This window comes from Aquila chrysaetos, chromosome 1 (genome assembly GCF_900496995.4).
Source record: "Aquila chrysaetos chrysaetos chromosome 1, bAquChr1.4, whole genome shotgun sequence".
Classification (NCBI taxonomy): domain Eukaryota; kingdom Metazoa; phylum Chordata; class Aves; order Accipitriformes; family Accipitridae; genus Aquila; species Aquila chrysaetos.
The window spans coordinates 3,233,873-3,257,983 of NC_044004.1; the positions used below are offsets into that span (position 1 = coordinate 3,233,873).

The 24,111-nt window shown below is 46.7% G+C and overlaps 1 protein-coding gene across 1 annotated transcript in view; it reads left to right on the forward strand.

Annotated features, from left to right (window-relative positions):
- The window catches only part of SMOX (spermine oxidase), a 56,241-nt gene extending 43,805 nt beyond the window's left edge, over positions 1–12,436 (forward strand). Inside the window, exons 4-7 of the mRNA XM_030023395.1 lie at positions 578–751; positions 3,350–4,049; positions 10,499–10,659; positions 11,976–12,436. Of these exons, the coding sequence (XP_029879255.1) occupies positions 578–751; positions 3,350–4,049; positions 10,499–10,659; positions 11,976–12,113 (1,173 nt within the window). The 3' untranslated portion in view covers positions 12,114–12,436. The remainder of the gene's footprint in view (positions 1–577; positions 752–3,349; positions 4,050–10,498; positions 10,660–11,975) is intronic.
- The last annotated feature ends 11,675 nt before the right edge of the window (positions 12,437–24,111 follow it).

Below are 24,111 nucleotides of genomic sequence, written 5' to 3' on the forward strand. Positions count from 1 at the left end.
GTGGGGGTCCTGGTGCTTGAGTTCACTCCCAGTAGACTGGATGGACATTGGGGCCAAGTTAGGCTGTGACACTGCTCAGCAGAGCCAGAAATTACACAGAGCAAACCGAAGCCCGCTCTGTAGAGCTGCTCTGCAGTCTGTGGTTACTTAGCTTACTGATCCAGCTGCAGTATCTGAACAGCTGGTTGAACAATAGGCTTTAGCTCCTGAGAATGGCAGGAATGCCTCACTTGGTCTTCTGCAAGTGATAGAATGGACATGCTCAAATTAAAAAATAACTTATTAAGTCATTAAGTTAGTATTACTATTATTAACTAGACTGTTGCAGGTGAGTAAGGGTGGTTATCTTTGCCTGGAGGGAAGTGTTGCTTCCTGCCTTCTAACCAGCATAGCTGTGGGTGCAACTTGACATGGTGTTGGAGCAGTGTGCACAATAAACTGCCAAAGCTGATCTCTAAAGTTGGCAAGAGAAGGTGATCTGAATGTGCTGGGTTTGGATGGAGGAAAAAGTATCCTGCACGGGGCTTGGATTCTGCTGTGAATCACATTGTCTGTCTTTCTGTCGTGTCTCTGGCAGGTCTATAACCTGACTCAGGAGTTCTTCCAACGAGGTAAACCAGTCAATGCTGAGAGCCAGAATAGCGTGGGCGTCTTTACACGGGACGTAGTGCGCAAACGCGTCAAGGCCGATCCGGATGACACAGAGGCCGTCAAGAGGCTGAAACTAGCCATGATCCAGCAGTACCTTAAGGTGTGTATGCATGTCATTGGTTTTTCTTGTTTTAACTAAGAGCAGACAAACCTTGAACCTCAGACACCTGGCTAAGCCTTGCCCATCACTGGGGAATTGCTTTCTGTGGTCACTTGCAGCTGGGGCAGTTTGTGTTTATATTGACAACTTTTCCTCGTGATGCATATCCAAAGACAGTGGGCTGCAAGAAATAATGCCTTTACTCTTTTTTTTTTTTCCTTATCTAAAACTTCCAGCTTTCTAATTAGAAGGGGCTTTCCTAGGCCTTGTTAAATTTTCCGGTGTGATTTAATGTTTTCTCACCACCTGACGCTACTTTATTGTCAGGTTCTTTTAGTAATGTTGTGTCTTGTGCCTTACACTTGGAACTCCATGTTCCTACCTGAGTGTTTTTTACCCCCTTCTGTCTCTGTCCATATCTCAGAGACCAGAAGAAATGTAACTTTGATACTAGTAATTTGCTGAGGAAATCCCTAGAAGGCATTTTGAAGGTAAAGCAATAAAATGAAAGGTAGATTGTATAAACCCATGTCCTAATCATCTTTCCTTATGGCTTCCCTTGTTCTTTTTATCTCCTTGATGCCTTGGCCTAAATGAGATCTCTGTGGGATGAGGACTTAATGCTGCATCAAGCACTCCACAAATAAAGTGTAACAGTCATTCCTATTTCAATTATAATGACTTAAAGGCTTATGAAATGAGGCAGGGGAGGGCAAGCAGCACTCTGTGATGTGGGTAAGTGTATGGTATTCACCATTTACAGGTGGGAAGCTGAAATAAAGAGAAACAAAAACCTAAAGAGTCAGTTTTATCTCTCTAATAAAACTGAGATTTGAACCTAGGCATCCTGAGCGCTGTTCTGATATCTCAGTGTCCTAACCCAAGAGCTTGTATCACAGGGTGTCTCCACAGCTGCCACGTAAAGACTAGTTATTTATCGTGTTATCCATGTAACATCAGCTATGCAGACAATATTAGTCATTTGATACAGCTCTGGTTTTCCTGGTGGTTACTTCTGCGGTTGCTACAGGTTGCCACAGCCAGAGACTTTTCTGCAAGTCTTGCAAATCCCTTCTCATGTGTAAATACTTGAGAACAACAAGGCTTCTAATACTTAAGACTATCAGATCAGAGTGGTTGCTGAGAGAGTGGGGATTAACTGGTGTCTCAGGCAAAGTATAGGCTTGGTAGTTGCCTGTTTTTCTCCCTGGCATTTTTCCTTCATAGTTGAAAGAATCAAATAGTCATCACTGTTTGTTATCTTTATAATGCGGAGTGTCCTGTTGGAGCATCCAGGCAGGATGAGGAGCCTGTTGCGTGACCTAGGGTGCAGAGTTTGTATTGTGGGCCAGCAGAACTGACCCTGGGTAAGTGTTGGAGAGTGCTTGCTCAGCCATCAGATGGGGTGGAACCACAGCAGACTCAGAGGACAGGTCTTCAAGACCTAGCTGCTGGCAACCTGTCCCAGCAGTTGTGCCTGCTCAGTCTTCACTGGAGTCATTGGGCAATGACCAGGAAGGGGCAACCACTTGTTTGTCAATACAGTCACAGGAGCAGCCTGTGAACTACTCAGTACAACTTTCACTTGTTTGCTTGATATCTTAGCCCAGCACAGAGATTCCTGCCCTGCACCAGGATGCTCCACAGGGAGAGGGTCTACACTTGCCAGGCTTCCAAACATGGTCATTAAAGTGTGGAAAGGCCTGGAATAATTGGCCAAAGGGTGAGGCAAGGAATTGTAATGTTCCCTTTGTCTAAAATACTTAAAGAATTACAGTGTGCAAATCATTGTGACTCCAGTGATTTGAAAATTTTAAGATCACTGTGTCCCATGCATCAGTATTATCATTAGAAACTTATCACAAGACAGGCCAAACATCCTGCCTTTGTTCCAGGGATTGTTGGAAGCTACGGCTATACCTAATACTCCTACAAACATTAACCAACAGGTCCTGAATCTAAAGCTTTGATAATCACATCAAGTGAATCAAATGCAAGTGCCTCACATCTTGGCATTTCCCTTTTCTGTCTCCTTCAGTTCCTTCTGTGCTGGGTCCTCTCACCTCTGGCAGATTGTTAGCTTGCTGATTGCTGACTGTTTGACAGCATGTTGAAAGCTGCAGACAGCAGAAATAGCTGCCAAAAGTTTTTCATGGCTCCTCATGGGAACATTTATTAACATTGGAAAGAACATCTGATTAACATAACTCCAGCTTCTGTTGTAGGAGCACCAAGCAGCCAGTCCCTGACCAGTGAAGTGGGTTTGAAATGGTAGAAAACAGTCAGAACTGTAACCGAGAATCATGCAGAAGCAAAGACATCATCTCTGAACTCTGGATGATGCAACCGTGGCCGATGCAACACAAGCTGATGCAGCTTGTTACAATGACAACATGGTTTCTCTGGCTGGAAGGAAAGCTAAAGATTGATTTTGCCAGCTCCTATGGCCAAACACTTCTTTAATAGCAAAAATAATGTGGTTTAAGAGTGGTATTCAGGACTCCCAGCTTGTGCAGCTCCTCTGTGCCCTTGCAGTGTTGTGCTGTGGCAAAATGAGTTGCTCTGTGGCAATGTTGCTTTTGTGTTGCTTTTCCTTAGGTAGAGAGTTGTGAGAGCAGCTCCCACAGCATGGATGAAGTCTCACTCAGTGAATTTGGGGAATGGACCGAAATCCCTGGGGCTCATCACATCATTCCTTGTGGTTTCATTAAAATTGTGGAGATTTTGGCCCGCTCCATTCCCGAGTCTGTCATTCAGCTCCGCAAGCCAGTCAAGTGCATCCACTGGAACCAATCGGTCAGCAAGGAGATTGAGAGGGTGGCTGACCACAACAGTGACCTCCCCGAGGAGGACAAGGGCTCCGATGTCTTCGTAGAGTGCGAGGACTGTGAGTTCATCCCAGCTGACCATGTCATTGTGACTGTGTCCCTGGGAGTCTTGAAGAAACGCCACGAGAGCCTGTTTCATCCCCGCTTGCCCGAGGAGAAGGTGATGGCCATTGAGAAGCTAGGAATCAATACGACTGACAAGATTTTCCTGGAGTTCGAAGAGCCTTTCTGGAGTTCTGAATGCAACAGCATCCAGTTTGTCTGGGAAGATGAGGCAGAGAGTGAGAGCTTGACTTATCCCGAGGAGCTGTGGTACAAGAAGATCTGCAGCTTTGATGTACTCTACCCACCAGAGAGGTACGGCCACGTCCTGAGTGGCTGGATCTGTGGAGAAGAGGCTTTGATTATGGAGAAGTGTGATGATGAAACTGTGGCAGAAACCTGCACCGAAATGCTACGTAAATTTACAGGTCAGCCATGCTCTGGTTCCTTTGGTGAGAGGAGAGGAGAGGGAGAGTGGGGTTGGGCTGTTGAATAACCGCTAGGAAGGAAATGCACTAAAGTAATTTTTAGTTCTTTGGCGTTTTATGTCCCTTTGAATGGGCTGTGCATGTGCTTCCAGCATACCTCCTGCTTGGGTGTTCCTGAAAGCTATTTATACAGAGGGGCTGATAACCAGCTCAGGAAGTGGTGGGCAGAAGTGCTTGAGGATTCCACATCCTCTGCTTTATTTAATCACAAATAACTCTTCAGCAGCTGGAGCTGTCTGACTCAGTACTCCTGAGGACTGATCTCAGCCATGGAAGGCAGCATAGCTCGCTCAGAGCCAGTGGAGTTGAACCTGTTTACATCAGCTGAGATGCAGTGGTTGAATCACATCCCTGACTTCCATTTAACATGAGGCTATATGGAAATCTCATTGGCCTAAATTTCGATGAATCCATCGATCTCGGAGAGTTTCCATTTCTGGGTGGTTCACCTAAATCTTCCTGGACTTCACAGGTTTCACATGTACTGAGCACGCATCACATTAAAGGCAGCAGTTGGAGCAAGACAAATCTTATGTGTATTACGCTGAGAAAATCCAAGATGAAATCATGAAAGGTAGTAATATTTGAACAAGCTGGGCCTTAGTTTGTCTGCAGTCACTTCTCTAGAGTCTTGCACACCTTACCAAGGAAAGGGCTTTTTGTTTCTATGGAGTTATTAGAGACCCTCTGATGGGAGACACTGTATAAGTTCAAGCATAAGCTAGTAATGCTGAAAGAAATAGTGATTGACTTACGGGCAGTCCTGAAACAAGGATTTTGGATTTCTGCATAATTATAAGCAATTATAAGAGTAGTGTCCTCCAAGATTAGGTGTATTTTATGCTATTCTAGAGATGGGTCCTATGACTAAGCTATTTATATCTGCTTGCTAGCTTGTGTTAGCCAAGTCTCAACACCCAGTGGGTTTCCATCCTTACCTCTTGTCCATGGATCTCCAATTAGCTGGAGAAATTTGCCTTCACAAGTGTAGCTTTCCTCTGTGCTTACAGAACATTTGCTACCGACAATGCAGAGATTTAGAGAAAGGGTTCTTGGGAAGTTGAGGACTACCTGCATAACTGGCTACTGCCAAAAGAGGTTTTACATTTTAATACTCTCTTCAGAAATCATAGGGTATACTTTGGATTCAGAAACCCTAGTGCACTGACCAAAACTGAATCCTTGTTTCAGCTTGTTCAGTGTTGCATTTAAGTTGGATGATGAACCTGTGGCTCCCCTGCAGCCTGCAGAGAAGTAGGATGAATCAGTCAATGCTGGACTCTGGGCAGCTTCCTGAGCTGTTTGTTTTCAGTGGTGTTGGGTATCCCTACGTTGTGTTGCAATGTCAATACATACATGCCTTCTTTCCTTCTGACCTCAGCAGGCCAACTGCTGCCCTACGCAGGCGTAGCAGGAGGCTATTCTCCTCTTTACGGCCAAGTTGTTCCAGTGCTGATGTCTCCCAGAGCGTATAAACAACCTTGTTTGTTGCAGTTCTTCTTGCTTAAGACGGCTTATTTTTTAAAACACCTCGATTCGTCAGTGGGAATTTGGCTCTTTGGGTCTTTCTTAGTTTGGCAGCTAGGGGTATACTCTCCCTTTTCCTTCTTGGGCTCCTTCGCTGTTATTGTTTACATGTGTTGGATGTTCCTTTCTTCCCCCCAGGATGGAAATATGTTGGCACTGGGTCGTCGGTATGTGCTGCAGTTGCTGTTCCAGCTGATACTGCACCTGGTCACTGTCCATCAGACTCTTCAGCAGTGTGAGCTCTGTCTCAGCCTTCTGCTAATCCTGGGTTATCTAACCCTGGAGAATTTTAGATTGAATTTACCAGGGCCTTGCCCTGCAATGAACATTTTGCGCATAAGCTGAGAGGTGGCCTTTCAGCTGCTCAAAACTGCGAGAAGAAAACCTGTTGTTGGAGCACCCATTACGCAATATGACCTGTTCCGCTTTCTGCCCCCAAAACTTGTTCGTTTGTAGAAAACCTTTTCACAGATCTTCCAGGATGGCCTTGCTAAGGTAGCTAGGTTTATCCTGTTACCCTTGCTCCCATTTTCCCTAGCAAGTTCACAGAAGAAGCAATACCTCAAGGGTAGTCTGGACCAGGTGCCAGGCAGGCTGAAACAACAGAAGCGTGCTCAGCTCTCCATGCACCTACCATCTTCTCCACTACTCTGTTTCATTGGGAGTGTGGGAGTGGGTTAGACCAGCTGGGAGGTGGCTGTGAGGCGACAAAGCAGCCTTCTGTCTGTGATCTAACTGTAGTTATTTCTGAAAATGAATGGACTCCTCTGGTCCAATTAGCACCACCAAACCCAGCTTTTAAAGTGTTTCCCACCACCCAACTTCATGTAAGTCAGCTAACTGAGTTGGGAAACTAGTCCTCCTAGGGTCCTAAGCTCAGTGGAAAGAAAGACTCTTCCATGAGGCAGTTCAGATCTTCCATATGTCACTTGGTGCTCTGTGACATCTGAAGAAGAAGCTTTTCTCTACTGGGTATAGAGAGAGCCTTGTATTTAGTAATAAAAGTAGGTAGTATGAGCCTTTTAATGTTCACTTTGCCTTTTGTAGCTTTCATGTTCTGGTTATAAAATCCCTCAAGTTCTTATTTTTTCTGTTAAAGAATGAATGCTTTACCAAGTGGGTTCCCATCTACAGCTGTGTTTTCCCAGTCCATAGCTCATGGAGTCCTTTGCTTTGGCTTCAGAGCGTGTTAGACCAGTCCTATGTTAAAACCATTTTTTTAGACTCAGTGTTACTTCACACTGAGAATTCCTCTCTGAGAGGAGATGATCTGCCTCTGTGACCTTACATTTCACATGCAGGTTAGTGTTACGGATTATCTGGCTTTGCTGTGAAAAGCTCCGAGGATTGTTCTAACCTAAGAACCATTGACAATTACTGGTTTTCACAACTGGATGGCTGGAAAGCAGTGTCCTCTAAATCTGATTAAATGGGATGCCTTCGAACAATTAGAATTCTTGGTCTGGTTTCTCTGTTGGCTAAGCTGAGAGTGTTAGAAGCCTGAAGGCAGTAATTGCAGGCATGCTCAGTTCTGAAGGACTCACTGATTTGTCAAGCTGTGGCTGGAGATACCCTGAGTTGTCCTCCCTGTCTTCCAGCTATTTCTCTAGAGGGGAATGGATCTCTTTTGTTCTGCATCATATCTACCAGCCTCATGCCTGGGATACCCTGATGTCTGTCTGGTGGCTGTAGGTGCTGGTGTGCGGGTAGTACCACAGATCTCTGTTGGCCTTGATGGGATCTTGGGTATCTTGCTCACTGGTAGGCAACTAAATTTGGGTGTCTTAATTTAGATCTGAGAGTTGATTTTATGATAATCCTGTGTCTTATAATTGGCCCCATAACCAATAAATCTGTGTAGCCACACCTCCCGGTAGCTGAATAAAGATGAGATTGTTTGAGGCACACAGAGTTATCTTCCATAGCTTCACAAATGGAAATCTGTGGCATAAAGATTGTGCCCTCCTATTTTAGTGGTGGCTAAGATCCTTTTTTAGCCATTTTATCTCTCTTTGGAAACTTAGAAGTTTCACAATCTGTATTAATTGTTACTTTTATCTGCAGGGAAAGGCACATGTTTACCCATCTATTTAAGGGCAGATTGAGAAAATCCCATTAAATATGTTCCTTGAATGAGTGTGGCCCTCCCAGTCTTTCTAGTTTCTGTCTTGCAAACAGCAGTTCAGGATCAGAGCTTGTGTTACACGTTCCTGTCTGACCTTCAACCAAGCTTCTCCTGTGTGCAGCAGAAATTAAAGCCTCCTGATTTTTCTCTTAGAAACAGCTCCTCGCATTAAAAGGTGCATAAATGCAGAAGCGCAGGGGCACAATAGTTGCACAATGGACACTTGGATCATGCTCACGCTGTCTGATGTGCTGGAGGACCTTAAAGGAGCTCACAAGAGCTGGTACATCTGCACCACACAGCATGGTGCTAGGTAAGGAGACTGGTTTCAGTTCTGGGAGCTGTACAGCTGTGTTTTAATGCACCCAGGCTCCTTAGCCCTGCTCCATGCTGGCAGCTGGCTCAGGTGTCTCTGCCTGAAGCTCTGCCATCTGCCCAATGCCACATGCTTCATGTTGCTGTGCTGCAGTTTCCCTTGTGATGAAGTTGCTACGTGAAGAATAATTCCCTGGTGGGAAGGCTGCTGTTCACCGGCTTGTATACACAGTACAAGGTCATCCATGGGAAACACTAGAGAGAGACAAAGCTGTTGCTTTTACCAGTTTTAACGATTGCTCTATTAAATATTGCTGGATTTATACAATCATTGATTGGGCTGATGACTCCACAAACCCTTTCGTTAACAAATTTCAGTCTTTTAGCAGATCTGTGGCCTTATCTGCAGGCTGACAAGCCCTCAACTCATTGCTTGTAACACTGTGTGTTCCTAATGTTGATCATCTTTTTATCGACATCTTACTTGTTGACTCCTGTATTGAAAATCTTCTGGGTACCTTGACAGCGGAACATGAGACTATGTGCCAGCTACAGAAGAGGCACCACCAGCCCACTGCAGAGACTCCTTTTATTTGAAAATCCATTGTGTGATTGTTTTTGTGTAATGCAGTGTGATGGATGAATGCTTTGGCCCTGTTTGGTGTTGTGTTGTCTAACAGCTTTCATGGTGTGTTCTCCTGGGTTTTCCCACAGCCCTTAAAAATAAAACGTGATAACTTACTTCCTTGACGCATCTGAGAGCTCCCTGTTCTCAGACTCCCTTGGGCTTTTCACTTCCATCCCAGGCATTCCTGCTTTGAAGATTCTTGGGGGAGCATATTTTAGAGGCTTTGTTATGCTAAGTTCTTATTCCTGAAACAACATTCATTTGTAGGATGTGTTTTGTTTGTAGGGTATATTTATTTGCTAGTCTGTGCCATATTTTGATCTGGGGGTTAGTGGTTAGAAAGTGTTCACAGTGTACTCTGGCAAGCCGTCCAGGTGCCTTTGCTCTGTTTTAGCCTTGTATTTCATAGTTCTGGCTGACACATGATACTCCTAAAAACAGTAGCTGAACCCGGGATGTAACCTGCTCCTGATTTTAAGGAATTAAAGGCATGACTAAATAATTATTCAGTAGGACTAAATAATGTAGTGCCTAACTAGTCTTTACAGTTGGATGTCTCCCTCTCTAAGCCCTGATGAAGAAAGTGGGGGAATTTGGATCATCTTCATAGCAGGCTAAGCATGCTGAAGTGTTACAGAGTCAGGGTCTGAAGCAGGCACAGGAGCTGTGCAAGATGTAAACATGTTTCAATTACTCTTGCTTCTTGTGCTGACAATATCACAGACTCCAGTAGCCGAACCTTGCCTGGCTATGGGAGGTTGCCTCAAGGGTGGGCCTCAGCTCTCCTGCAGAGAGAATTTATCTTCATTGCAATTCTCCATGTCCCCCCTCCCTATTCTTCTCCTGCCAAGCCAGATGTGATCACAGGACACCAACAAAATCTCGGTTAATGACACTGAGATGGTCTCAAACCAGCCTAGCAAGAGGCTTTCCAACATATGACCCTCCCTATTTCAGTTCTACCGGAGGCTCTTGTGGCACCAGCTGCTGAGCTGCTTTGGCTATACAGTCCTGGATCCCATGTGCTCCTGTACTCTGGGATGGGGCGATGGCTGATGATGGCCCTATCATTGGTTCCCTCAGGTGCCCCTCAACTTTAGGTCCTATGTCCTTTTAGCAGTGGAAATCCTACAGCAATCTAGAAATCCTACTTCCAGCCTCAAAAGCCTTCTTTCCATACCATGTGCATCCCACAAAATGGGTCTGTTGAATTTTAGGTTAATTATAGGGAGCAACTGGGTAGCAGTTGGAGTGAGTAATACAGGTTTTGAAAACTTTCTGACAGGTTTTCCTATGCACCTGCATAGTGAGGATTTGCCTTCTAACATCCTTATCTCCATCCCTGTTTGCTGGCAAACCTCTCTTACAAGACTACCTAAACATTCAGTTTAGACTGGGCACCCAATTAAATACCTAGGTGAGATGAATCATACGCTTGATCACCACCACGGCAAATGAGACCAGGAAACGTTCTGTATTTTCAAACAAACTGTATCCAGGGTTCCCTGAAGCCTCCCAATCTCTTAGGATCATAAGCATTTTAATGATCTTTCCCAAAATGGAACACTGCAGCTGAGATTAAAAGGGATGCTATTTCTGTTATATAAATATTTACAACTCGGTAATAGAAGAGAGATATGTTTTAGGGCCTCTTTACTGTAGCGTGCAGGCTCTGCTAGGATGTATTTTCAATAAATCAGACTGAACACGTGGCACTCCACAACTTGCACAGGCATCGTCGTGTTTTCTTTGAGACACGATCTTACTTTTTGTCTTCTCCTGCTTTCCACCCAGGGAATCCAAACATTCCAAAACCTCGCCGGATCCTGCGGTCCTCCTGGGGCAGCAATCCCAACTTCCGTGGATCCTACTCTTACACCCAAGTTGGGTCTAGTGGGGCTGACGTAGAGAAACTCGCTAAACCACTGCCTTATGCTGAAAGCTCCAAAACTGCTGTAAGTATGGCCCCAATCAGTTCTGTGGGAAGAAGACTAACATGATGGTGGGCAGCGGGTTTTCTGGGGGGGAGGTTGAAAGAGACAGGTTGGGCCTCCAGTAGTGTGTTTTCCATTTTTTTTTAATACATACCCCTCTAGACAAATAATGTATGTAGGATTTTACCTTTAATGTTTGGAATCCCAACATCTCAGGGATTCCCACATCTCTCTCTGAAATTATTGAGAGCTGGGCATCTGCGTGACTTTTGGAATTCTGATCTCTGTGTTTAAAGACCATTAGCCTTATTGGACGGTTCAAAATTCCCTAGGAAAGGATGTTACTTTGTTTTAAAGCGTAGTCTGAATATGGAGCATTAAATGCACGATCCCTGCTAATGGCTAGGTCTGAATGTGTCAGAGGTGCATATTAGGAAATCTTTCTGTGTTGGCAGTAGAGGGTGAGGGAGGCCCAGTCCTTGGCTGGGGGACTCATGCATTGGCAGGAGACAATGAATTTGCTCCTCAGACGCTGCCTTTGCTTTCTGAATATAGCATGGAGAATAAGAGCACACATGGAGATAGTTACCACAGCTCAGCTGATGAGCAGTAATGTATTAAGCCAAACTCACCCCGTCATTCAGGGTTATGTGTCCAAATCCGAAGACAATGGCTGACGAATATGCAGCCTCCAAGCATCTGGCCAGTCCATCTCCTCCATCCAGAGCCTGACCCCACCACGTAATTTTGTTCGGCACAGAATTCTATTAAAAAAGGTAGCAGGAGATTTAGGAATCTTTCTCTGTAGTTCTCGGGGAAGAGAGGTACCTGCAATTCCTGCCTCAGAACTGAGTTGGCAGTAATTTTAGCAAGCACCTAGCTATTGATGTAAGAGATAAGACACTGTGTCTCACCCTGTGGGTTTTGAGACATGACTATTTTTCCTTCTGAAACTGCAGTCCAGAAAAATAAATCCTTAATGCCTAAAAGACTGAAGCATAATTTGGGGGAGCAAAAAGAGGAGTCGACAGAGAAATAAGGTGTTCAGTGAGTCATGCAGATTTGTTTGAGGTCATTGGAGCTAGTGTCTGGCTCTATGATGGTGCCTCAGCCCTGCAAACAGCTCCGCATAGCAACGAGGACAAGCTTGACCTTGACAGACCCATGCTGTGCCTGTCCCCGTGGTGCACCGCATCAGGATTTCGAGAACCAGCACTCTAAAAAGACTGGTGTCAGCTCGTGGGGATGTGGGAGGGCACGGAAAGTTTTGTCTCCTTTTAGCCTCGCGTCTGCTTTCCAAAGCTGCTGAGCTTTTCTGCTTTTCTTGTCCTCTCCAGCCGATGCAGGTGATGTTTTCAGGGGAGGCCACTCACAGGAAGTATTATTCCACTACCCACGGTGCTGTGCTTTCTGGGCAGAGAGAGGCCGCTCACCTCATTGAGATGTACCAGGACCTCCTGCAGTGCCGGAGCTGAAAGGCCCCATGTTTGTGAACACCACCAACTCCTAAATCCTTGTACAGGTGTGTGGAGGGGTTCTTTTTTAATTTCAGTTCACAGTAGAACAGTCTCTATCTTTTTCTATTAAAAAAAAAATGCCCCAACTGTTTAAAAAATTAGTCATCAATAGCTTCATTTCCGTGTGCTGTATTGTTAACAGGGAAGGGTGCTCCTTTTGTCTGGTAAACTGTTTCTTTGTCATTTTAATTCTGACTTCACTTTTGGTGCCTATCATATTTTTTTTTTCTTTCTGTATTGTAAGTGCCTTCTATACTAAAATAAATGTTGTAATAAAAAGACTGGGTGCTTTGGTACTTCCTGGACACTTCACTCGGTAACTTGCAACTCTTCTATTCAACGTTATAAAAATAGGGGTTTTCTCCCTTCCTACAAAGTTTGGAGTAGGAGGATCTTGAGATAGATCTGGATACTCAACGTACTGATTGATCTTAACTGTTCGTTCAAAGAATTGCACCTTAGAGGCACAGTCATTGGCTTGTACAGATTAGCACAGAAATCACTCTGTATCACCACATATTTCACTCCGTGTGTCACCTGTCTATCAGCTTGTGTGGGCCTTTGGGCTTCAGGAAATCTGCCTATAATTTCGTGGGGGAATTTGTCTTCCCTCTGGGTTCACTCAGCCAGTCTGGGGGAAGTTATCAGAGGAATCGCAGCACTGCAAAGCAGAGGCACACAGCCTTGACGAAAGCAGCGTTGCAGACAGTGTCCACATTTGGTCTGGAATAGTATCTTGGCTTTGAAAGGAGTGCCCCAGTCTTTCCCACTTTTCAACAATTGGTTTGGTTCACAGAATGGTTTTGAGGTGTACAAGTTAGGCTTCCCTCTAAGGAAACTAAACCAGGTGCACTTCTCCAGGAACTCCCCAGGTATGGTGTAGCCTGTAAAGACAACATCAAACTCTAAACCGTCACTTGTCCTTCAAACGTTCTTGAACCATGTTGTGGAAGGAGCATTCATGCCTGTGCACCAGACTAAAGTGCAAAGTAAAATCCCCAAACTACCTTAGTAATGCAGATACAGCTGGAGTGTAGCCTATGGCTGTAACTGGGGCAGCTAATCCAAGTGGAAAACACCATGCAAACTTATGTGGGAGTGTGGGCAAGAAGGAGAATGATGAGAAGCAGCATTCTTGAACTACCTCTGTGATGAAATCTTTTGTTGGACAGCAATACCCAAAATAGGTGAGCTTTTCACCCCCCACCCCCAGAAAAGAAGGTCCAAAAGTCTGAATGACAACATTGATGCTGAAGAGTTTTCTCAGGGAGGTCAAGGCCATTCCCACTAGTAAGGAATTTTGAAGGAATGTAAAAGCTTGTCTCAGTCATGTTACACCTGGATTAAAAATATATTTTCCATGGAGCCTACATGTAATACCTGACATGGGCTTCAATTAAACTTCTTAAATGCAGTTATCCCAGACTTATGCTTAGTCCAAATACAAGCTGGGCAGCCCTGGGTTATCTCTGAAGTGTTGAGACCTTAGGATACAGCTTGGTAAGCTTAATTTTCTCTGTGTGGGTGCTGCATCTCACACTTGAGTGATTTTTATTTGTCCAAGAGAAGGTGGCACCCCAGAGCCTCTGATACACAGTGAGTACCCCCGTGTCCCTCCCTGTATGTTCAGATTGGGCCCCGTTGTGTATAAATGTGCTTGTTTTAGCAAGAAGATTAGTTCTCACGTTAAACTATTTCTTCAATAAAGCAAAAGGCTGGGAGACACTGCCAGACCAGCCGGGGCAGAAGGCTGATCAAACAGATGTCCTTCCTTCCTTTGCTTGGGTGGAAGCAGTTTCTCCTCCACGTTTGGGCAGAGAGGCCAGTGCTGCTGAACCACGAGAAGACTAAACTCCGGTGTCAAGGATAAGGAATGCCTGGCAAGGTTTGTTTAGGAGCCTGCCAGCTCCTCCTTACATGATCTGGAGAGCACATCTTCATCTGAACAGCACCTCTGGCAGTGACCGAGTAGAACTGCTTGAAAATTCACTCAAATGTGCTTGAAAAAATGGCTACACATAAAGTTGATGAAAAAGGGAAATTTAACAAGAAAAAGCTTTGAAAATTAACTTGGGGTCAATGAATAAAAGTAATGCAACAAGGCTGTCCTAATGTGCATCACTTAAAACTTTGGGAAGATGTCCAAGCTAAAACGTACCTTCTGGGTGGAGAGACAAACTGGTTCCCAGTGGAGCCTTAAGGTAATCACCTATAGCGGTCTGTATGGAAATAAAAATTTCTGATCACACAGTGTAAGAATTACCTCACGTAAACGTGGTTTGCATGGAAGAATCTCTCAGAACTGGGGTTTTCCTATTCCAGCAATGTAATCTGGACCGAAAAGGTCTGGTTAATGCAAAGCTAACAGGACTGTGGTAAGTGAGAAACCATCTGTGTGCTGTATTCAAGCTGCCCCTCAGTTTAGTGAGAGGATTCTCCATTGACACAAATAGGCTTCCTGAAAAGAAACTTGTTTATTTTTAAAATGGGTTCTGGTTTTAGTCACTGAAGCATATGCGTGTGTGTGTTTGTGCGCATGGTTTGTTTCCCTCAAAGAGTTTTCTGATTGTGTAGGCAAGTATTTGCTGGGACATATGTTTCTTTGATAAACCATAAGCCCAGTGGCAGCCACGCCAACTTCCAGTTATGTCCTGAAGAGGAGTTGGGTGCAGAGTCGGGAAACGTGCAGGCTTCACAGATCATCAGGGTTTGGGATCCCCTGAACTGTGTGGGTTTAGGGAGAAGGCTTTTCAGAACTCGTTCTGCCCTTTGAGCCTCGACCCAGTTTAGCAGCGCTCGGTGCCGCTACAGCAAACGCAGAACACGCACGTGTGTCTTCTGCGCCGTCGGGCAGGGACGTTACGAGCCGTGGTGCATCGAGGCCAACAGCTCCTTTCTGAGAGTGGCATTTCATGCTTTGGTGTCACCCGGGCTGACACTTGTGTCCTCAGAGGACGCTTTCTTGCTAGGAGGCTTTGTAGCATGAGGGTTTGAAGATCAGCTTTTTGCTTTTGGAGCCTACCTTCCAGCAAATGGCTGTCCTCACTGCGGGGCTAGGGGTTTAACCTGAGTAATGTTCGGCTCTGCTCTTCCCCTGGGTTAACAGCTTCCACGAGGACTTGTGTACAATGTGCCCCTTTGTTAATGAGTCCGTTTGTTGCCTTATGCTTTAATTGCATGTCCTCCAGCTTAACAGGAGTACTGTCCCCCAGTCTAAGCAGCCCCTGAACTGTGCAGATGTGTGTCAGTAGGCACAGCTGTTAGTAACTAGCAAGGTTTTGTCTTGACCTTGTGAAAGGTGCCATCTGGAACGAGAAAAAACTTTTTTTTCCTTAGAGCTATAAATCCTGTTCTTTTTTGAAGTCAAGCGAACGAAATGTAGACATCAGCATAGTTTTAAAATGTCTAAACAGTTTCCAAAAATAAAAAAGTTTGCAGGATGAAGAAGACATGTCTTTAGCTGTTGCCTTATCTCTCTGCATTTCGTTTATCCATCTGGCTGGCTGCTGGCCAAGGGTTCATGCAAGGAGTGAAGAATGTGTCTCATTTTGGCATCTGCTACCCCACGTGAAGTGTGCGTACTCTCTTTGTGCTTTTCTACGAAGGATCTGGGGTGGGAGTCACGTTGCCTAACTGCACCTATTTAGAAGTGGGATATCCAGCTGATAACTGACTTACAGAGGGTCCTTCTAGAGACAACAAAGACAGGGAAAGGGACAGAGAGAAGGGGAAAAACCTCTCCGGAGGGTGAGTCAGTGCATCCCAAGATAGTTGTCTGGAGAGGAGGCACCGTCTTTGACTGACTCTCTCCAACCTCAGCTAAGTTGTGCTGATTCTCTGCTGTTGTGGGGAGGTGGATGCCTTCCTGGCTGCTGGAAAGGACCGCAGAACATTGATTTTATGATGTTTTTCTCCATTTTATCTCAGAAGCAAACCCCTTTTCATGGTGTTACTGAATTGAGAGAGAGTTGTGCTGTGGAAAGAGAGCGCAGTGTGCTTGAGTTGAGGAGAACAAAAGATAAAAAATCTGTCCAGCTTCAATCACTCAACTTTTGCCAAAGCTTAAAGTCAAGGAGCCAGAGTTGATTTCCCAGAAGCCAAATCTATCGCAAGGTGGAAGCAGAGGAGAAAACCAAATCCTTTGGGCACATGAGACTATGACCCAGGAAAGGCCTAGGGGTTGCTTTCTCCTGTGGCTTCTTTATCATGGGATATCCAAGAAAAGCTGCTATGCTGGTGATCAGGGTTTCAAAGCTCCTTTTTGTGCTTTGTGCAGACTATGATGATGGTGTCTGCTTTTGCTAACCGGGGATCTATATCAGTGCTCGCTCAACTGATATGTCTCCAGGCATATTGAGAATTGAATGTCTCGGGACCCTGGCTTTTAATAAAGGGTCTTCTTCTCCACGGCTTGTTTCTCTGTGTGCCCTTCAGCCTTGGGTCCTGGTGTACACCCCACGAGCAAGAGGTATTGTCCTGCTCTTATCACCCAGTTCCACGGACCTGCCTTTGCCTGGAGAGGTTTCCATGCGCTGGAAACCTGCGCGTGGGCAGGTCAGTGAAGGAGGAGAGGTGAGGGCAGTGCTAAAGGCTGGACCGAAGCTTCACACATCCTGGCCTGGTGGTGGTTTTCATGCTCCCTTCATTTGGGGGCTTCAAGTTAACATCTCCCTTCCCTACCAGAAAAACCTTGCAGGGCAATCCCACTTCACCCCTTCACTCTTCTGCCTCCAGCAATCCAGCCTTTAAAACGAGGCTCATGTTGCTCTCAGAGGCACTAAATATAGCAATTGTTTACTAAGAGGTACTTAAAATTAGCAGCCTCCGCAGCGGCGAAGGCCACCCTGAGCATGTGATGAGCAGAGGTGGCCCTGGCATCGCCGTGGGGCTCTGTGACCCCTGCTCTCCCTTCTCCAAAACCTGCAGCGTCCTCTCTCCTGCCGTATCCACCACGCGCTCATCGGTAGGATGAAGGTTGGTAGAAAGCAGACATGGGTGTTGTGACGGTAAGAGGCACCTAATTACCCAGAAGTAATTAGAGAGCTCCTTCTGGCCGGCTGCGTTGGGAAAGCGATAAGAGGGAAAGGCAGGGTGCTGGCGGAGGTCAGTCTCCAAACCTTTTGGCTTAACATCCCTCCTCGCGCGAATCGTTACCAGTCTGCGGCGAGCAGAGAACCCCGTTAGTATCACCGTGTGGTTAAGCCTGAGCCAGTGGCACTAAGCAGACACTGTAGTTGTCCATGCGGCCACGCACAGAGCGGACCATCCGGACAGCATCCGCACCGGCGTCTTTAAGGCTCCCAGCATGATTTTGTGGATGTTTGCAGCGTTTAGCCCTTTCCCCCTCACTCTGCGGGAATGGTCCAGGACCCATGCTGGTCTCCGAACTGTGCAAGTGGCCACAAGCCAGGCTGTACCAGAGGATGCTAATTATACAACAGTGTAAAGGATGGAGTTTGGTGCCCAGGAAATTTCCCTGGTGCTGATTTATTTGCAGTAGCAAACACAGACCCAAAGTGGAAAAGGAAACGGGAGATTCTGAGACACGTAGCAGGGATTAAGGGAGGGGACAGGAAGGAATGGCAGCAGCTTGGGCTGTCCCTCTGTGTCTGACCATACCGTGTCACTGCCTTGGCTTGTGCATATTCCTCCGATTTTGCTACCGCTTGGGGCTCGCTGCAGCCTTCGTCTCCTCTTTCTCAGCCCAAGCATCTCCTCTTACAGAGGTTTTTTCCTGCGTGGGGATGCAAAGCTGGAAAAAAGAAGGAAAAACCCCAGCTTTCTGCTGGGTGCCCTCAGGACTGATCTGCCCGAAGTTGAGCACATGAAAGCCTGTGGGTTTTGTTTGCCTCATCTGCAGTGACTAACACCCCTCAGCACATCAAACCGGCTTCTCCACCACCTCGGTGCTGTGGGGTGAAATGAAGAGGCTCCGGGTGTCCAAATCAGGTTTAGAGTCACCTCGGAGTTATTAGATGAGTGCCTGCAAGATAGACAAACTCAGCAAAACAAAAGCACTTGCAATGGGTGGATGCTGAAATTGCAGGTGGTTAAGTGATGAAAAAAAGTGCGTCGCAGCTCAGAACTTGGTGGGGTTGGGTATTTTCTCCTCCTGTGGTCATCCCTGGGGTGAGACCACTGACTTCTCCATGACACGGGCTCTGGGGGACCTTCTGCAAACTGAACACAACCCGGGGAAAGGTGATTTTATGCTGCCATCTTGTGGCATTAAATCTTGTCTAGAAATATTAAAAAATTAAAAGAAATGCGTACGCGCATATGCGTGAGTGAAGTAAAAGAGGTGGGAGCCCAGAGGGGTGAGCACAGCCACGGTCCAGGGAGCGGGTGGTTTATCAGTGAGTTTTGGATCCAGTCAATGGGGTTGAAGAGCTCAATAAACTGAGATGTCCTGGGGTGTCTGAGACGTCAGGAGCTGCGGGAGGTAGGCTGTGGGTTTGTCTAGTCTGGAGAAAAGGAGGCTGAGGGGTGGCCTCATTGCTCTCTGCAGCTTCTTGAGGAGGGGAAGGGGAGAGGGAGGTGCTGAGCTCTTCTCCCTGGGATCCAGTGGTAGGACCCATGGGAATGGTTCGAAGCTGTACCAGGGGAGGTTTAGACTGGACATAGGAAGCATTTCTTTACCGAGAGGGTGGTCGAACACTGGAACAGGCTTCCTAGAGAGGTGGTTGATGCCCCAAGCCTGTCCGTGTTTAAGAGGCATTTGGACAATGCCCTTAATAACAGGCTTTAAATTTTGGTCAGCCCTGAATTGGTCAGGCAGTTGGACTAGATGATCATTGTAGGTCCTTCCGACCGAAATGTTCTACTCTTATCCTCTTTTAATTCAGCATGAGACAACATCTCAAGAAAGTTAAGGCTTCACTTTTAAGTCAGCTGGCTTCAGTTGTACCATGCTGATTTGTGGCCATTGAAGATGCAGTCCTCGGTTTCTGACATCAGAAGAGTGAAGATACTTCAGCAATTTGGGGGAAGACGGGTTCTCTGTGTGGGTGTAAGGCCCTCAGCTGGGTTGTAGCGTACCAGATTTAAACTCCATGTTCTGCCTGCCACTGTGAATTTTATGATGCAAAAGGGGCATGGAGACTCACTAACTTAAAATCTACCCCAAGTAAGTGAAAGGGAGCTACAGAAAGAGCTGCTACAAAATATACCCTTTTCTAATTGCCTGAAATTGTTTTTGAAAACTTAAGAAGTTCAAATACCTGAGTTTATACTGTTTAAACTGCATCTCAGTAGAAATTGTAACTGCACCATTAGAAAGATGGAAGAAGCTGGATGACCTCCCATCTCTCAGAGCCCGTGTGTGTGAGACTGTTCATGCTGTGGGATCCCTGGGAGCCCTAGAGCCGATTATTTGGTGTCTTGGGCAACGGCAGTCCGCCTGCTCTGTATCTGCTTGGCCCACAGGAGCTTCGAGGTCAGCATCGTTGCATGACTACAGCAGCTGGCATGTGAGCCTACAACTCCCCCAGGGTCTTCAGTTGTCCCCTTGTAGAAATAACGGTAATTAATCAGGTCCTGCATGAGGGTCCGAGAGGGATGTGCTGAGTACGGAGGATATCCATGAGTTGCAGGGATGTCTGAGAGCTCAGCACCTTCCAGGATCTCCCCCTCTCCTCCCACCCTCTTCCCCTCCTGTAGTCCCTTGCTGGGCTACAAGAAAAGTTGGTCACACCTGGTCATGGGCTGGTGACCGTGTGGACTGGCCTCCCTTCTCATGGGCTGGTACTGGTGACATCTCATTAGAGGGACAGGCCACAGGGGGTGAGCAACTGGCCCGAAACTGGCTGAAACAAAGGACTCTGATCCCAGCAATGCCAGCTTTCTCCAATGCAAAAAAAAAAAAAAAAAAAAATCTTTTGTGAAGCAGTGGGAGAGATTTCCTAACCCCACTTAGCCTGGCGGCTTCATGGCAGGGTGGTTTGCTTTGGGTGTCTGTAAGATAAGTGATGTGAGTGTGAGAGCAGCAATAAAACGAGCAATTATGTTCGGAGGAGAAGCAACAGTGTCAGTTTTCTCACGGGCAGCGTGGCCCTGGCCAGGATGGCTGCCAGAGGGCAATTTGCAAGATTTTTGGCAAATGAGCATTGCCTAATGGAAAGGCAACAGCACAGGCAGTGATTCAGGGTCTGGAGAAGTTGATTTATAAGGGGAGAGATTTAAAAAAAAAAAAAAAAAAATAGCAGAGCTAAATATGTCGCGTTTGGCTGGGCAGCGGGTGAGGGCTGAGCTGGTGGGACGCCAGGAACGCCGGAGGAGTTGGCGGGTGCTCAGGGGAGGATTTGTGACCGTCATGGGCAGCGCGGTTGGGTGCAGGGGATGACAGCAGAGCAAGGAGAGGGCACGCAACCATCCTGCCGATGGGAACGTGGCTGTGCCAATGTCTGCAGTAGTGCTGTGATAAAACTCACCAGCTGAGGGCCTTAAATCTCCAGGAAACTTTGGTACAGGGACATCAGTGCAAAACCTCTCCTTCCCTGCCCTGGCTCACTTCATTTAGAACGAAGGTGGAAACTGTAAATTTACCTGCTTACAGGTAAGCAAGCTTCAAAGTCCAAACTGGTGCTTTCTCCCTGACCTGGGGATGTTCAGGCAATCTTGATAACACCTGGACTTGCTTGTGCTCATAAATATGCCCAGAAATCATTGCTTATTGCTGGTCACGCTGCTGTTTCCCAGGTGAACGGGTTGAATTTTTACCCGCTTTTGTGATGACAACCTTTGTGCTCCTGCGTGGTAGGAAGAGAAGAGACTTACACAAGCCAGGAGCTGTGCTCCTGCCCAGTCCCACACTTCTCCCGTCTTTGACCTGGACCATACCTGCCTGCTTCTTCCTAACCTGAGCGTATATGAACCTCCAGCAGTCATAGAGGGACATCTGCTAGTTGTGTCAGTGACCTTGTGCTGCCTTGCTCATGTTTCTGGACACAGCAACGCTCAAGGGGAAGACAGCAGTTGACCCTCACAGCTGTCATGTAAGATCGTACAAGGGGTATTTTGGCCTCACGGCAGAGATATGGCTGCACCGGATCTTGGTTCAATTTGCAGTCAGAAAAAAGACCTTGAGCAAGGATCTTGTTTTGGGCTGTCCTCCTCCTTTATCGCTGGTTTGCATCCATTTGTTGGGTGCCACCGCTCACGGCTTAGCAGGAGAATCCATCTCGTCCTGGGATCTCTGCTCCTGGGTCACTTTCTGCTCTCAGTGAAGTTTCTGCTGAGGGGCCATGGTCCAGGAGGATGGTCTTTAACTTGGCAGTGACTTTCTGTTGATGTGTCCCTGAGATGTCCATGGACCCTTGGGTTGCTCTGCAAGCACAACCAGAGTCTGAACTGGACCTGCTGGCACAAAGATAGACCCAGGCCCCTGTTTTGAGGATGTCTACTTTGGGTTGACCACCCCAGAAGCTGGTTTTGGCCTGTCAGAGCAATTACCTGGTGCACGCCTCGTTCCCTGGCACCATCCCTCTTGAGGGCCCTCCGAAGTAGAGAGGGAAGGGGTCGTAGCCTACGTGAGTTGTACTCGGGTCCTGTCTTTTAGAAATGTCCCATCACGTGTCTGCATGTGACAAGTGGCTGCCATGGTCACGTGCTGGGCACACGCTCGTGCGAGTTGGCCCCTGCGTATGGTGCTGGTTATACCCCATCCTGCTCTTCCATCATGCATCGGGTCTCTGTCGGATCCTGGTACCTTCCTCCTTTGCCCAGGTTTAGGGACAACTTACTGGAAAGGTTCAGCTCTGTTTTGTTTTGAAAAGAAACCTACCACTGCGCCCCTTTTTTGTCTCATTTCATCTGAAAACTTCAACAGCTCCTCCGCTTGAGGGTGTGTTTGTCCATCATCTTCGTTACGGGAGGGCTCTGGGACTCATCTGTACACCAACAGGAACATTAGGTGCACGGTCTTCCCCCTCCTAAGCCGAGCATCCCTTTTGGATCTTAAAAACAGCCCGCCCCAAAATAAACTATGGTTTATAATTTCCATTGCCCTTTTGATTAAAACACCTGTTTAATTCCCATATAGCAGCCTTCTGGTGGGACAGCTGGAAAGGGCTAGGTGATTTTCCATGGCCTTTTCATGAGGCTGAGCCCATGGAAGCCTTTCTGCTATGACTTTTAAACAGCAAAAAACTTTGCCATCCCCAAAGAATAGGAATATCAAGCTGCCTGCTGACACAATTGGCTCTAAATGGGCCAGGCTTTCAGCACAATCAGGATGGAGGAACGACAGCTTTTTCCCGTAATACCTTTTCAGACAAGGATTAATTTTAGGCTGACCGTCTCTGCTGCCTGAATCACGTCTGGAGACGATGCAGTCGGTGCATTGTGTGTGGCCCTCTTAGCAAGGGACGGCTCTTCTGTCCTGCACCTCATAGGACCACGTTTTCAGATGGAAAAGCTGTATTTGAAATACTGCACACAGCCCCACTTCATAAAAAGAAGCACTAAGGTATCCCCACTTTCAGATAACGTGTCCTCTCAGATCATCTGCACACAGATGAGAAGCAGCAGGGTAGGGAGAGAGCCAGAACAGATAACAACAGGTCAGAGGTGAGTGGAAAGGGTGGATTTGGATAAAATGCCCCTTAAATTCTCTGGACCTGTATGCAGTTGTCACTGCAGCTGAGTTACAGTTTTATTTGCTTGAAATGAAAACTCTTGGTAAATACATATATATATAAACCCCCATATATTCATATATATTTATATATTTTTATCTACATAAAATCACAATCACCCTCACTCCCAGTGCTCTCCTAAGCGAGGCTGCCCAGGCGGTGGACTTTGCGAAGTGGCTGCACGACCTTGAACTCATCAGACCAGCTCTGAACTCATTTTTCCATCCGGATCCCTTCCCAAAGCTAGCTGTAGCCCTGCACTCTCCACCCTCCTTTCTATTCCCTCCAGCCCGCGCACGGTCTCATGTCCTTGCTATGCGGTAGCGTCACTGCGGCCACGCCTGTTACTCCAGGACAAATATTTCCACTGGGAAATGCAAGAGTGGGAGAGAAGGAATTTTGCTGAGCCAAGCGAATCTCATCACCGCTCGCTCCTGCTCTGAGGACAGCTGAGACACATTCTTCTCGACCCAAAGCAACCCACCTCCTTTCATCCCAGGTTGGGGAAGGTTCCCTTTTGCTGGAGGACTTGGGTCAGGATGGATGTGTCCAATCCACTGACCAGTCCTTCCAGGGGACACAGAAAGGAGTTCCTCTGTGGATAAGGAGAAAGAGAGAACAAATAACAAGGTAATGTAGAGAGAAAGGGGAAAGGATGTGATTTTGGAAGAGAGATCTCCAAGGGACGGGTGCTCTGAAGACAGTGCCAAGCATGCTAGTTGCTGGATGTAAATAACACCAGGAAGAAATGCAATTTTTCATCATCCCGAAAGTGTTTGATGTAAGGGCAGATGGTTTTGCACTTCATTTCAGTGAGAACTTTTCAACCTCTTCCTTTGACCTGAAGGTAGATAGCCATGTCTTTTGAAGATTTTTCTTTTTTTGGCATGTTTCTGATCCAGCGCTGAATGCAGATTAACCCTTTAGCTTAGGAAGATGAGCCTGTAGATGCAGCTGTTTATCAAAAAGTGGGATGGTAGGAGGTACCCAAAGCTGCCCTGGGATTTTGGTAAAAAAATAAGTGTGCGTGTCCATCTCTGTCCTGCTGCTGCATCCCGATGTACCTTGGCAGGTACACAACCTCCTGTCGTCTGAAGGGGAACAGGATCAGGCAGGTGCTGTGCAGGGCTGCGCACTAGGGCTGGGGCTGTGCAGGTGGGATGTCTTCGTTGCCTTCAGTCCCGTGTTCCCTTTTTATCGGGGTCCTGAGAGCAGAGCTGACCTGCGTTTCAGGCAGACCTCCTAGGAGCAGGGGATGACGTGGAGTTACTGTCGATGACTATCCATGTGGCTTTTGTCTCCTGGGCTGTGACTAAGGCAGA